The sequence below is a fragment of the Hemiscyllium ocellatum genome, unplaced genomic scaffold (assembly GCF_020745735.1).
Source record: "Hemiscyllium ocellatum isolate sHemOce1 unplaced genomic scaffold, sHemOce1.pat.X.cur. scaffold_1940_pat_ctg1, whole genome shotgun sequence".
Classification (NCBI taxonomy): domain Eukaryota; kingdom Metazoa; phylum Chordata; class Chondrichthyes; order Orectolobiformes; family Hemiscylliidae; genus Hemiscyllium; species Hemiscyllium ocellatum.
The window spans coordinates 75,040-88,415 of NW_026867918.1; the positions used below are offsets into that span (position 1 = coordinate 75,040).

The window sequence follows — 13,376 nt, forward strand, 5'->3', positions numbered from 1 at the left end:
AAGCTAGTGATTCCAAATAAATTGGAAATAAGTAAATAAACGGTTGGACTATAACTTGGCGTTGTGTGATTTTTAACTGTGAAACTCTGTCAGTAATAACCAGCATCTCCATACTGCGCATGCTACTCGGTGTCAGCAACCACTTCGCGTGTTGCTCATGCGGCACGGGGAAACGCCCCACGATCTTGTTTTGGTGAACCAATGGGACGCTCCGGAGGACCGGATGGGGACTGGTCCTCCTGCCAATCACAGAAAACCCATAGACTGGATGCGGAAGTTGGATCATGTGTTTCTGAGGTTGGTGCTGCCTTTCTCTCTCTCTCTGAATTAAGATTGAGCTTCAGCCCAGACTGCAGCTTTCTTCCTCTGCTCAACATCTGTGAGTATTGTGCTCTCTTTTCTCACCCCACTTTTCATTCCGGAGTTCAGCTGTTGACTTGCAGAAACTGAAGCGAAATGGAGTGAATCCAGGGAGGGGACATATTCTGGGAAAGTTAGTTCAGTTCTGTGTCTCAATTGAAAAACACAGGGCAAATGCAGGAACCTTTAATCAGAAATGATGTGTAAATGTACAGATGTAGATGTCATTCTGCACCAGTCACTGCCAGTTGTCAGACAGATGTAGCAAGCAATCAGCAAGGCAAGTGGTGGATTAGCAAGTGGAATTGAGCTGAGAGGTGGGGACGCCTTCCTGCAGTTAGGGCGTCATTGAATACGTCCAAGACTGAGTTCATCTGATTTTTGAACAACAAAGTGGATGGTTACGGGGGAAGGCAACAAAAGTGGTTTTAAGACCAGTATAGATTGGTTACAGAAACAGACCCTTCAGTCCAACTAAAGAAATGCTGATCAATTATCCTAATCTAGTCCTATTCGCCAGCACTTGGTCTATACCCCTTTAAACCCTTCCTATTTATAGACCAATCCAGATGCCTTTTACATGCTGTAATTATACCAGCCTCCACCACTTCCTCTGGCTGGTCATTCCATACACGCACCACTCTCTTGTGAAAAAGCCCCCCTTAGCTCCCTATTATGTCTTTCCCCTCTCACCCTAAACTTTTAGTTCTGGACTCCCCACCTCACAGAGAAGACTTTGTCTATTTGCCCTCTCCATGCCCCTCTGTAAGGTCACCCCTCAGCCTCTGACACTCCAAGGAAAACAGCCCCAGCCTATTTAGCCTCACCCAAGAGCTCAAATCTTTCAAACCTGGTAACGTTCTGGTGAATCTTTTCTGAACCCTTTCAAGTTTCACAACATCCTTCTGACGGTAAGAAGACCAGAGTTGCACGCAATATTTCAAATGTGGCCTCACCAATGTCCTTTACAGATGCAACATCACCTCCCAACACTTTTACTCAATGCTCTAACCAAGAAAGGACAGCATACCAAATACTGCCTTCACTATCCTATGTATCTGTGGCTTTACCTTTAAGGAACTATGAACTGCAGTCCAAGGTCTCTTTGTTCAGCAACCCTCCCCAGGACCTTACCATAAAGTGTATAAGTCCTGCACTGAAATATTTCCAGCTTATCCACCTCGGTGTAGGTATCTTCATATCCACTTATGTTGGTACAGGCTCAACAGGCTGAACAGCCTGTTCCTGCTCCCAATTCTTTCTGTGTCCAGGAAAGCAAAAGACCGTAAAACAGAGGAAAATAAATTAGATGTCTCAGCCGATCGGGGCTGCTCTGCCATTAAATCATGGCTGGTAAGTTTCTCAATCCCATTCTCCCACTTTCTCCCCGTAACCCTCAATATCCCCCTTGATACTCAAGAACCTATCTACCTCCATCTTAAATATACTCAGTGACGAGCGTCCACAGCTTTCTGTAGCAGTGACTTCCACATGTTCACCACTCTCTGGCTGAAATGATTTCTCTGTATCTTTGTTCTAAAAGGTCTTCCTTTTATTCTAATGCTGTGCCCTCAGGTGCTAGTCTCTCCTACCAATGGAAACATCTTGTGTAGTGGCACAGTGTGGCGGCACGGTGGCACAGTGGTTAGCACTGCTGCCTCACAGCGCCAGGGACCTGGGTTCGATTCCCACCTCAGGCGACTGACTGTGTGGAGTTTGCACGTTCTCCCCGTGTCTGCGTGGGTTTCCTCCGGGTGCTCCGGTTTCCTCCCACAGTCCAAAGATGTGCGGGTCAGGTGAATTGGCCATGCTAAATTGCCCTTAGTGTTAGGTAAGGGGTATATGTAGGGGTATGGGTGGGTTGCGCTTCGGCGGGTCGGTGTGGACTTGTTGGGCCGAAGGGCCTGTTTCCACACTGTAAGTAATCTAATCTAATCTAATCTTCCCCATGTGCACTCTGTCTTGGCCGTTCAGTATTCTGTCTGTTTCAACTAGATTCCACCCACCTCCCCCAAGTGTGGGCCTGTTGATCAGCATGGACCAGACCCTTCAGGATGAGGTACAGCAGGAATTACGTTCAGCAAAGTCAGAATGGATGGAGATTTTTCAGCTTTTCGGGGGTGAGAGAGGAAAGAAAATTCAATATAAATTAGCATTGATAAGATGGGCTGATGGGCCAAGGAGTGGCAGAATGAGTTTAATTTCAATAAATACGAGGTGCTGCATTTTATAAGGCAACTCAGGGCATGACTTACACAGTTAATGGGGAGTGTTGCTAAACAAAGAGACCTTGCAGGTTCTAGTTCCTTGAAAGTGGAATTGCAGGGAGACATGATAGTGAAGAAGGCATTTGGTACATTTTCCTTTACTGGTCAGAGCACTGAGTACAGGAGGTGGGAGGTCATTGTCATGGCCACTTTTGGAATAGTGTGCACAATTCTGGGCCCCCTCCTATGGAACAATGTTGTGAAACTTGAAAGAGTTCAGACAAAATTTACAAGGATGTTGGCAGAGTTGGAGGGTTAGAGCTATAGGGAGATGCTGAATACACCAGGGATAATTTCCCTGCAGCATCAGAGGCTGAGGGGTGACCTTACAGAATTTTATAAGGGGTATGGATAGGGTGAATAGCCAAAATCTTTTCCCCATGGCAGGGGAATCCAAAACTGAAAGGCATAAGTTTCACGTGAGGGAAGAGAAATTTAAAACGGACCCGAGGGGCAACTTTTTCACACAGAGGGTAATGCATGTTTGGAATGAGCTGCCAGAGAAAGTGATGGAGGCTGCTACAATTACAACATTTAAAAGGCATCTGGATGGGTATGTGAATGAGAAGGCTTTAGAGGGATACAGGCCAAATGTTGGCAAATGGGACTAGATTATTTTAGGATATCTGGCCGGCATGGATGAATTGGACTGAGGGCTCAGTTTCTGTGCTGTATGACTCTAATCATCTTCCGTGAAAGCAGAAGTGTGATTGTGAAGACTGAACTTTGAGAGCAGCTTTCAAAGATGTTTTGCCTTTACTGGACTCGGAAGTTACAATGAAATCATTGCACTGTGGGAATGAAGTGGTTTAAGGTTTACCAACAGTAAGCTGAGCGGGGAGCCTAGTGAAGGGTTAGGTGGATTTTTGAGTTAAACTGCTCATTTCATTCAGCCTTCAACATTGAAAATAAAATGCTGTGCATCAGAAGGAGCAGTGAGTCAGTAACTGGTATCGTTAGAAGCCTCACGGGTTTCAGTACTGCAAGAATTACATTGTTTCATCAGCATTGTATTGCTCTTTGGAGGGTCAGTGTGGACTTGTTGGGCCAAAGGGCCTGTTTCCACATTGTAAGTAGTCTAATCTAATCATTACTGGCAGCAGTGAGAGGTGTGGGCTATATTCACTATAGTGACTCCATGAAATTCTCTGCCTATGGAACTGGTAGAGACAGCTTCACTAAGAATATTCAAGACACAGGTGAGTAGGTATTTGCATGGTGGGGATTTAAAGATAGTTGGGATAATGCAGGTAGGAGGAGCTGAGATGATGGATAGATCAGCCGTGATCTTAATGAATGACAGAGCAGGCTCGACAGGCCAAATGGCCTACTCCTGTTTCTATTACTATGAAACTATAACCCTGCATTTCCCATGGCTAACCCAGCCAACCTGCACATCCCTGGGCAATTTAGCATGGCCAATCCAAATCAAGGCAGGTGAACAATGTTGTGATGTGAAAATGAACATCAGAGAACGGTAGAAAGGGACAAGGAGAGTAAATGTACCAGCAATCAAAGCTGGATTCTAAAGGTCACAAAAATTGAAACTGAAGACTGTGTCTGAAGGTGTGCTGCATCATAACAAAAGTGAATGAATAGACTGCACACATCGAACAGAATAATTATGATCTAAGACTCCTTACAGAGACATGGCTTCAGGGTGCCAAGGATTGGATCCTGAATATTGAAGGGGTACGTGGCAATCTAGTCAAATGAGAAGCTAGGTAAAGGTAGAGGCACTGCCAATCAAAGCACTGATAACACGGTAGTCTGGTGTCAGCTCGGATTTCAGGTCCTGATTTCTGTCGTCTGTTGATCTCCCTGTTTCCACAGAGTAAAATGTCGGTCTGTTCTCAGCTCTGCAGGGTTTCTGCTGAAACCTTTTACACCTTCCGGAACAATAAAACATTCAGTCAATCAAGGCCCAACCCACAATCTCCCAGCCTGTCAACCATCCAGACAGAAAATCATCATAGCAGGGAATAAAACAAGAAAAATGAAACAAAATTGAGAATAAATAGGTGCTTGTACTTAATGTTTGTTCGTTAGGACGTAAACCAGAAATTGGTGTCTCCCAGGGTTATTATAGTGCCCTAATTGAGGAATTCTCGCTCCCTTACATCTATGCCAGGTGCTGGCAGGTGGGACTAGCTTGTGTTGGGATATCTGGTCGGCATGGACAGGTTGGACCGAAGGGTCTGTTTCCATGCTGTACATCTCTATGACTCTAAGTATTACCATTCAGGCATGATTGAAAAAAATATTTGCATCAACAGAAATAAAGCACGTGTTATCAAATAGACATGGAAACATACAGCATGGAAATAGACTTTGCGATCCAACACATCCTTGCAGACAAGATATCCTATGTAAACCTAGGTCCATTTGCCAGCATTTGGCTGTTATCCCTCCAAAGCCTTCCCATTCACTTACCCATCTAGATGCCTTTTAAATGTAATTGTACTGACCACTTCCTCTGGCAGCTCAGTGCATAAACGCACCACCCTCTGTGTGAAAACATTGACCCTTGGGTCACTTTTAAATCTTTCCCCTCCCACCCTAAACCCTCTGGTTTTGGAGACCCCCACCCTGGGGAAATGTGCTTCCCTATTTATTCCATTCATGCCCCACATGATTTTATAAACCTTGACAAGGTTATCCCTCTGCCTCTGATGCTCCAGGGAAACAGCCCCATATTATTTAGCCTCTCTTTATACCACAAACCCTCCAACCTTGGCGACATCCTTATCAATCTGTCCTGCATCCTTTCGAGTTTCACAACATCCTTCCTACCCAATAACAGGGAGACCAAAATCGAATGCAATATTCCAAAAGTGGCCTAACCAATGTCCTGTACATCTGCATCATGACCTCCCAATTCCTATATCGAATGCATTCAATGGACTAAATAGCCTTTCTATGCACTGTAGGGGTTTTATGATTTTATTGTGACCCAGTCAATTTTAGTCATTATCTCTGGTGCATGGCGTGTCAGGGTGGGATCACTGGTAACAGAATTGCATGCAATACTACAAAAGTGGCCTAACCGATGTCCTGTGAAGTGTACCAAACACCACCTTCACTGTCCTGTCTACCTGTGACTCCACTGTCAAGAACTAAAAGCCTGCCATAGTCATACAGTATGGAAACAGACCTTCAGTCCAACCAATCCATGCCAACCATAATCCCACATTAAACCAGTCTCTCCTGCCTGCTCTTCGACTGTATCCCTCAAAACCTTTCTTATTCATATACTGAAATAAATGTCTTTAAATTCTACCGGCATCCACCACTGCCTCAGGAAGTTCATTCCACACATGAACCACCCTCTGTGTAAAATTAGTGTTTGAATATCAAGGATGGAACGGTTCAGAAAAGCTTCACAAGGACGTTTCCGGGGTTGGAGGGTTTGAGCTACAGGAAGGGGCTGAATAGATTGGGCTGTTTTCCCTGGGGTGTTAGAGGCTGAGGGGTGATCTTCCTGTAAATTCATGAGGGGCATGGATAGGGTAAATAGACAAGGTCTCTTTCCTGGGATCGGGGAGTCCAGAAGTAGAGGGCAGAGGTTGAGAATGAGAGGGGAATGATGTAAAGTTCCATGCAGAGGGTAGTGCGTGTATTGATTGAGCTGTCAGAGGAAGTTATGGAGGCTGGTACAATGATAACATTTACAATGCCTCTGGATGGGTGTTTGAATAGGAAAGGTCGAGAGAGAGAGAGATGGGCTGGTAAATGCAGCTAGATTAATTCTGGATATCTGGTCAGCATGGGCAAGTTGGACCGAAGGGTCTGTTTCCAAGCTGTACATCTCCATGACATTGAGGTTGAATAAGTCCTGATCTGATTTGCAATTCCAAAATGCAGCACCTCGCATTTATCTGAATTAAACTCCATCTGCCACTCCTCAGCCCAAGATCCTATTTTAATCAGAGGCAACCTTCCTCGCTGTCCACTGAATCTCCAATTTTGGTGTCATCTGCAAACTTATTAACTATACCTACTATGTTCACATCCAAATCATTTTTATAAATGACAAAAAGTAGTGGATTCAGCACCGATCCTTGTGGCACCACTGGTCACAGGCTCCAGTCTGAAAAGGAACTCTCCATCACCACCCTCTTTCTTTTACCTTCAAGCCAGTTCAGTATCCGGTTGACTAGTTCTCCCTGTATTTCATAAGATCTTACCTTGCTAACGAATCTTCCATGAGGAACTTTGTTTGATTGATTTGCTAAGCACAAAGCCATGCTGACTATCCCTAATTAGTCCTTGCCTTTCCAAATACATGGAAATCCTGTTTCTCAGCATTCCCTCCAACAACTTGCCTATCACTGATGTCGGCTCGCTGGTCTATAGTTCCCTGGCTTCTCCTTACCACCATTCTTAAATAATGGCACCACGTTAGCCACTCTCCAGTCTTCCAACACCTCACCTGTGACTAAGGATGATACAAATATCTCAGCAAGGGGCCCAAGAGTCACTTGCCTAGCTTCTGGGGATTTATCTACTTTTGTGTTTCAAGACATCCAGCTCTACCTCCTCTGTAATGTGGACATTTTTCAAGACGTCACCATCTATGTCCCCACATTCTATATCTTCCATGTCCTCCTTCACAGTAAACACTGATACTCATTTAGTATTTTCCTCATCTACTCCGGCTCCACACATAGGCTGCCCTTGTTGATCTTTCAGGGGCTGTATTCTCTCCCAATTACCCTTTTGTCCTTAATTTATAAAAACCCTTCTAATTCTCCTTAACCCTATTTGCCAAAGCTATCTCATGTCCCCTTTTTGCCCTCCTGATTTCCCTCTTAAGCATACCCCTACCGCCTTTATACTCTAAGGATTCATTCGATTTGTCCTGTCCATACTTGTCATATGCTTCCTTCTTGTTGTTAGCCAACTCCTCAATTTCTCTAGTCATCCAGCATTCCCTACACCTACCAGCCTTTTCTTTCACCCTAACAGGAACATACTGTCTCTGGACTCTTATTATCTCATATTTGAAGGCTTCCCATTTTCCAGCCTTCCCTTCACCTGTGAATATCTGCCTTCCAATCAACTTTTGAAAGTTTTTGCCCAATACCATCAAAATTAGCCTCCCTCCAATTTACAACTTCAACTTTTAGATCCAGTCTGTCCCTTTCCCAAAGTGGTCCAGCACTGACACCTCAGTCACCTGCCCTGCCTTAGGTCAGGTTTTGCACCTCCTCTAGTAGGAACATCCACATACTGCCTCAGAAAATTGTCTTGTCCATGCTTAACAAATTCCTCTTGATCTAAACCCTGAACGCTGGCAGTCCTAGTCAATGTTTGGAAAGTTAAAATCCCTGACCATAACCATCCTATTATTCTTACAGATAACTGAAATCTCCTTACAACTTTGTTTCTCAATTTCCTGCTGATTATTAGAGGTTTATATTACAATCCCATAAGGTGATCATCCCTTTCTTATTTCTCAGTTCCACCCAAATAACTCCCCTGGATGTATTCCCAGGAATATCCTCCCTCAATACTATTCCTTATCAAAACACCACTCCCCACCTCTCTTGCCACCCCCCTCCACCCCCGTATCTTTCCTGTGGCATATGTATCCTGGAACATTGAGCTGTCCATCCCTGAGCCACATTTCTGTAGTTGCTATGATGTCCCAGTCCCATGTTTCTGACCATAAACCCTGATTTCACCTGCCTTCCCTATTAGGTCTCTTGCTTTGACATAAATACAGTATAACTTCAGTCCTACGTTGTTCTCTGCATTATTCCTTCCTGCCCTGACTGTTTGATTCACTCCCTTTCCCAACTGTACGATTCTCGGGTTAGTCTCTTTCCTCACTGTTTTCCTGGGACCCATCCCCCATCTTATTTGCAGCAGCAACTTCACTGGCTTTCTTTCTGCAAGCAGTCTTGACATTTTATTTTCATATCTTGATCCAGCACCTTTGTCGGCAGCTTGTTCTAGGTCATTCTCCCCTGAATGAAGTTTTCCTCCATACACACTTAAGGCTATCTGGCTGCATGAGGGTTTTCAGGTTTCTGTGACCTGGATAATGTGATCAGCAGGCACCTGGAAATCTACAGGAATTGCCATCAATGTATCTTTATTTAACTGTACTGACCGTGATCACTTATTTTGTGAGTTTATTTTTGCAGGACACTAGTGTGGCAGGAAGAATACTAAGACACCCGAGTGAGGGAGATTCAGTGGGCTGACTGTGGAAAAAGTGCTTCAAACCATTTCCTCAGCTTGGGGGAATCAAAATCACACCCCTCACGGTGGGGACAGACTGTGTACCAGTTCTGTTTGTAATTTCAAACCCAGGTGACACAAGGAATACACTCCCCATGGGGAAACCGTGGAAATGTGGGGACTGTGGGAAAGGATTCCCTTCCCCCTCAGTGCTGGAAATTCACAGACGTGTTCACAGCGGGGAGAAGCCGTTCATCTGCTCAGTGTGTGGGAAGGGATTCACAAATTCTTCCAACCTGCGGGCGCACCAGTGGGTCCACACGGGAGAGAAGCCCTTCACCTGCTTGGTGTGCAGGAAGGGGTTCACGCATTCATCTGCACTGCTGACCCACCAGCGGGTCCACACTGGGGAGAGGCCGTTCGGTTGCTCAGAGTGCGGGAAGGCTTTCCGTCGTGTGAGCAACTTGAGGAAGCACGAGCGGGTCCACATGGGGGAAAGGCCATTCACCTGCCCCGAGTGTGGGAAGGGATTCATTGATTCTTCCAGCTTGCTGAACCACCAGCGGATCCACACAGGGGAAAGGCCATTCACCTGCTCTGTGTGCGGGAAAGGATTCAATCATATGAGCAATTTGCGGCAGCATAAGCGGGTCCACACTGGGGAGAGGCCATTCACCTGCCCCGAGTGTGGGAAGGGATTTACCAACTCTTCCCACCTGCTGACCCACCAGCGGATCCACACTGGGGAGAGGCCATTCACCTGCTCCAAGTGCAGGAAGGGCTTCACCTGCTCCTCTGACCTCCAGAGACATCAACGAGTTCACGTGCCATCACAGGGAAATTGAAGGAGTGACAGATAAGTACCATTTTTGACTAGACTATCAACCCCGTTCTGGGGTCTCCCAGGTTTGAATCCCACCGTGGTAGATGGTGCAATTGAAATCTGGAGTTCAGAATCAAATGATGAAACCATTTTCAGGGGAAGAAAAACCCCACCTTATTCACTCATGTCCTTTTTTAGAGAATGAAGCTATCTTTGCAGGAAAGGAATCACTCAGTTATTCCAGCTGCATCCTTTACCTGGTCTGGCCTACCCCTGACTCCAGACCCACAGCAGTGTGGTTGACTCTTGATTGCATCCCCCTCCTGTATATGAGCTGGAGAAACTAACTTGTATACAGGGTGTAGGCTGAAACTGCTGAGTGAGGCAATACTTCCTCCAGATGAAGGCTGTACCAAGGATCCAGTTCCAAAGGGATAATTTGGTGCTGACCAATAGTAAAGAAAGTGGGGGATGGGGAGTGTGTGCACTTTGACCTTGAGCTTTTTATTTAAAAAACGCTACTTTTCGTGCACTTTTTTTTCTGGGAAAAATTGAAACTGTAATGAAGCAGGGTTGTAATAAACGTTACCGGAATTCACCGTCTGACTCAGACTCTCATTGAAAGCTGTGAGATCCAACACGTTTTTGCTTTAAAGCTGCTAATTTCTGTCACCCTCCAGCACGAAGTTTCCAATGTCCTGGATCAGAAGTGAATGAGTGGCAGAATTGTGAGAAATTGTAAATTTTTCAGGAGTGCGGGTTTATTGTTTCATCAGCATTGTAAGGTTTACTGGCAGCAGTGGGAGGTGTGGGCTCGAAACAAAGATTAAAAGTCTCACAACACCAGGTTATAGTCCAACGGGTTTATTTGGAAGTATTAGCTTTTGGAGCACCGCTCCTTCATCGGGTAGCTGTGGAGCAGGATCATAAGACACAGAATTAAAATTAAAACTGAAGTTTTTCATCTCATCATCTCATTTCATCAGCATTGTAAAGGTTACTGCCTGCAGGAGAAAGTGTGGGCTGTGTTCATGAGAAACAAAGGCAAAAATCAGACAAAGGTATTGGAATATAATCTGATATTATTTGGAAGGACTAGCTTTCGGAGTGCTGTTCCTTCATCAGGTAGTTGTGGAGCAGGATCATGACATAGGATTTGAACTAAAAAATTACAGTGTCATACAACTGAATTGAACAAATCTAGATTGTTATCAAGTCTTTCATCCTTTAGAATGGGTTGCAGGTTTCAGTTCATTAATATGTAAATCCCAGAACTACTTATAAGGAACGTTCTCAATGTAATTTGAAAGTGATATTTCAGCTCAGAGAATGTATTAAAGGTGTGAGGTTAGAGCCTGCCTGTCTCCTAATGTTGAGTCAGACTGGTTCTACTTCCAAAGTTGGAATGTATAAAATATTAATGGATTGACTGCCTGCAGATTGTGTGCTTTGAGCAAAATTGAATGTGTCTGCTATCTCTCACCTCCCTACACACAACATGGGTGCTGGGGAAAAAATAAGCACTATCGCAGTAGCGTTAGTGAGGGGATTTAAAAAAAAGTTTAACCAAGAGATTTAGCCACCTCAGTTTTAAAAAAACCCAGGAGATTGGAATCTCCTCCGTTGAGGACTGACTCTCAGCTGGCTGGCTACAGCCAGCGTACTGTGAGCAGGAGAAGAGGAGGAGAGGCATTCAAAGTTTGGGAGAAGATTTGTAGCTCGGGTGTTCGTTGTTGTGGTTCTGTTCGCCGAGCTGGGAATTTGTGTTGCAGATGTTTCATCTCCTGTCTAGGTGACATCCTCAATGCTTGGAAGCCTCCTGTGAAGCACTTCTGTGATGTCTCCTCCGGCATTTAAAGTGATTTGTATCTGTCCACTGCAGCGGACAGCTGGAACTGACAACTGGAAGCGGCAGATACAAATCACTATAAATGCCGGAGGAAAGATCACAGATGCACTTCACAGGAGGCTCCCAAGCACTGAGGATGTCACCTAGACAGGGGACGAAACGTCTGCAACACGAATTCCCAGCTTGGCGAACAGAACCACAACGAGGGGAGGCATTTTAACCTCAATTATTTTTTTCAAAGTTCTAGCTCAAAGGTAGAAGACAGGGAGTGGTGGTGGAGGGGTGCTTTTCAGACAGGAGGCCTGTGACCAGTGTGTGCTACGAGGATTGGTGCTGGGTCCATGACTTTTAATCATTTTATAAGTGGTTTGGCTGTGAACATAAGTAGAGTAAGTTTGCAGAGGACACCAAAATTGGAAGTATAGTGGACAGTGAAGAAGTTTACTTTTGATTAAAACAGGATCTTGATCAGATGGGCCAATGGGCAGATGGAGTTTAATTCAGATAAATGCGAGGTGCTGCATTTTTGAAAAACCAATCAGAGCAGGACTTATTGGTAAGGTCCTGGGGAGTTTTGCTGAACAAAGAGACCTTGGAGTACAGATTCATAATTCCTTCAGAGTTGCAGGTAGATAGGATAGTGAAGATGATGTTTGGTATGATTTCCTTGATTCCTTTCCCAATGAATCAAGTGGCTCCATCAGAGGTTGATGTGATATTTGGTTTCAGATTTCTTTCCCCATGTCGTCTTACAACAAAATTCACGAAATAAGTGATCGCGGTCAGTACAGTCAAATAAATATAATGTGGGCAGCACGGTGGTTAGCACTGCTACCTCACAGTGCCAGAGACCCGGGTTCGATTCCCGCCTTAGGCGACTGTGCAAACTCCACACAGTCATTCTCCCCATGTCTGCGTGGGTTTCCTCCAGGTGTTCTGGTTTCCTCCCACAGTCCAAAAATGTGCAGGTTAGGTGAACTGGCCATGCTAAATTGCCCGTAGTGTTGGGTGCAGGGGTAAGTGTGGGAGAATAGGTCTGGGTGGGTTGCGCTTTGGTGGGTCGGTGTGAATTTGTTGGGCCGAAGGGCCTGTTTCCACACTGTAAATAATCTAAAAAAAATATGACAACTCCTGTAGATTGCCGGATGCCTGCTGATCACATATTATCCAGGACACATCAGGCAGCCAGAGAGCCTTAAGCGTGTATTGAGGAAAACTTCATTGGTTACAATGACTTGGAAATGAAACTGAATAAGGATATGAAAATGAAACATCATAGAGTCATACAGATGTACAGCATGGAAACAGACCCTTCGGTCCAACCCGACCAGATATCCCAACCCAATCTAGTCCCACCTGCCAGCACCCCGCCCATATCCCTCCAAACCCTTCCTATTCATATACCCATCCAGATGCCTTTTAAATGTTGCAATTGTACCAGCCTCCACCACATCCTCTGGCAGATCATTCCATACACAAACTAGAGTGAAAAAGTTGCCTCTTAGGTTTCTTTTACATCTTTCCCCTCTCACCCTAAACCTTTGCCCTCTGGTTCTGGACTCCCCCCCCCACCCCAGAAAAGACTTTGTCTGTTCATCCTATCCATGCCACTTATGCTTTTATAAACCTCTATATGGTCACCCCTCAGCCTCCAACGTCCACAGAAAACAGCACCAGCTCAATCAACTCACCCTCTATAGCTCAAATCCTCCAACCCTGGCAACATCCTTGTAAATCTTTTCTGAAGCCTTTCAAGTTTCATGACATCTTTCCGATAGGAAGGAGACCAGAACTCTTATTTCCTAAACGCTGAAAACTCCATCCCACACATTCTCCCTCCATTCTAACTTTGCTGAACCTAATCCGTGCTGTATCCTGAAGGGTCTGG

General features: G+C 45.1%; 1 protein-coding gene across 3 annotated transcripts; it reads left to right on the top strand.

Moving 5' to 3' along the window:
- The first annotated feature begins 271 nt into the window (after positions 1–271).
- LOC132810806 (zinc finger protein 239-like) lies at positions 272–10,172 on the top strand. Of its 3 annotated transcripts, none has more exons than XM_060822720.1 (2): positions 272–297; positions 8,780–10,172. In XM_060822720.1, exon 2 carries the CDS (start codon positions 8,972–8,974, stop codon positions 9,659–9,661), a length of 690 nt encoding a protein of 229 aa, XP_060678703.1. In that variant the 5' UTR covers positions 272–297; positions 8,780–8,971; the 3' UTR covers positions 9,662–10,172. The 3 variants fall into 3 exon arrangements, with proteins under 3 accessions (XP_060678703.1, XP_060678700.1, XP_060678702.1); XM_060822717.1 differs by lacking the exon at positions 272–297 and adding an exon at positions 303–379; XM_060822719.1 differs by lacking the exon at positions 272–297 and adding an exon at positions 2,395–2,480.
- Positions 10,173–13,376: the final 3,204 nt, after the last annotated feature.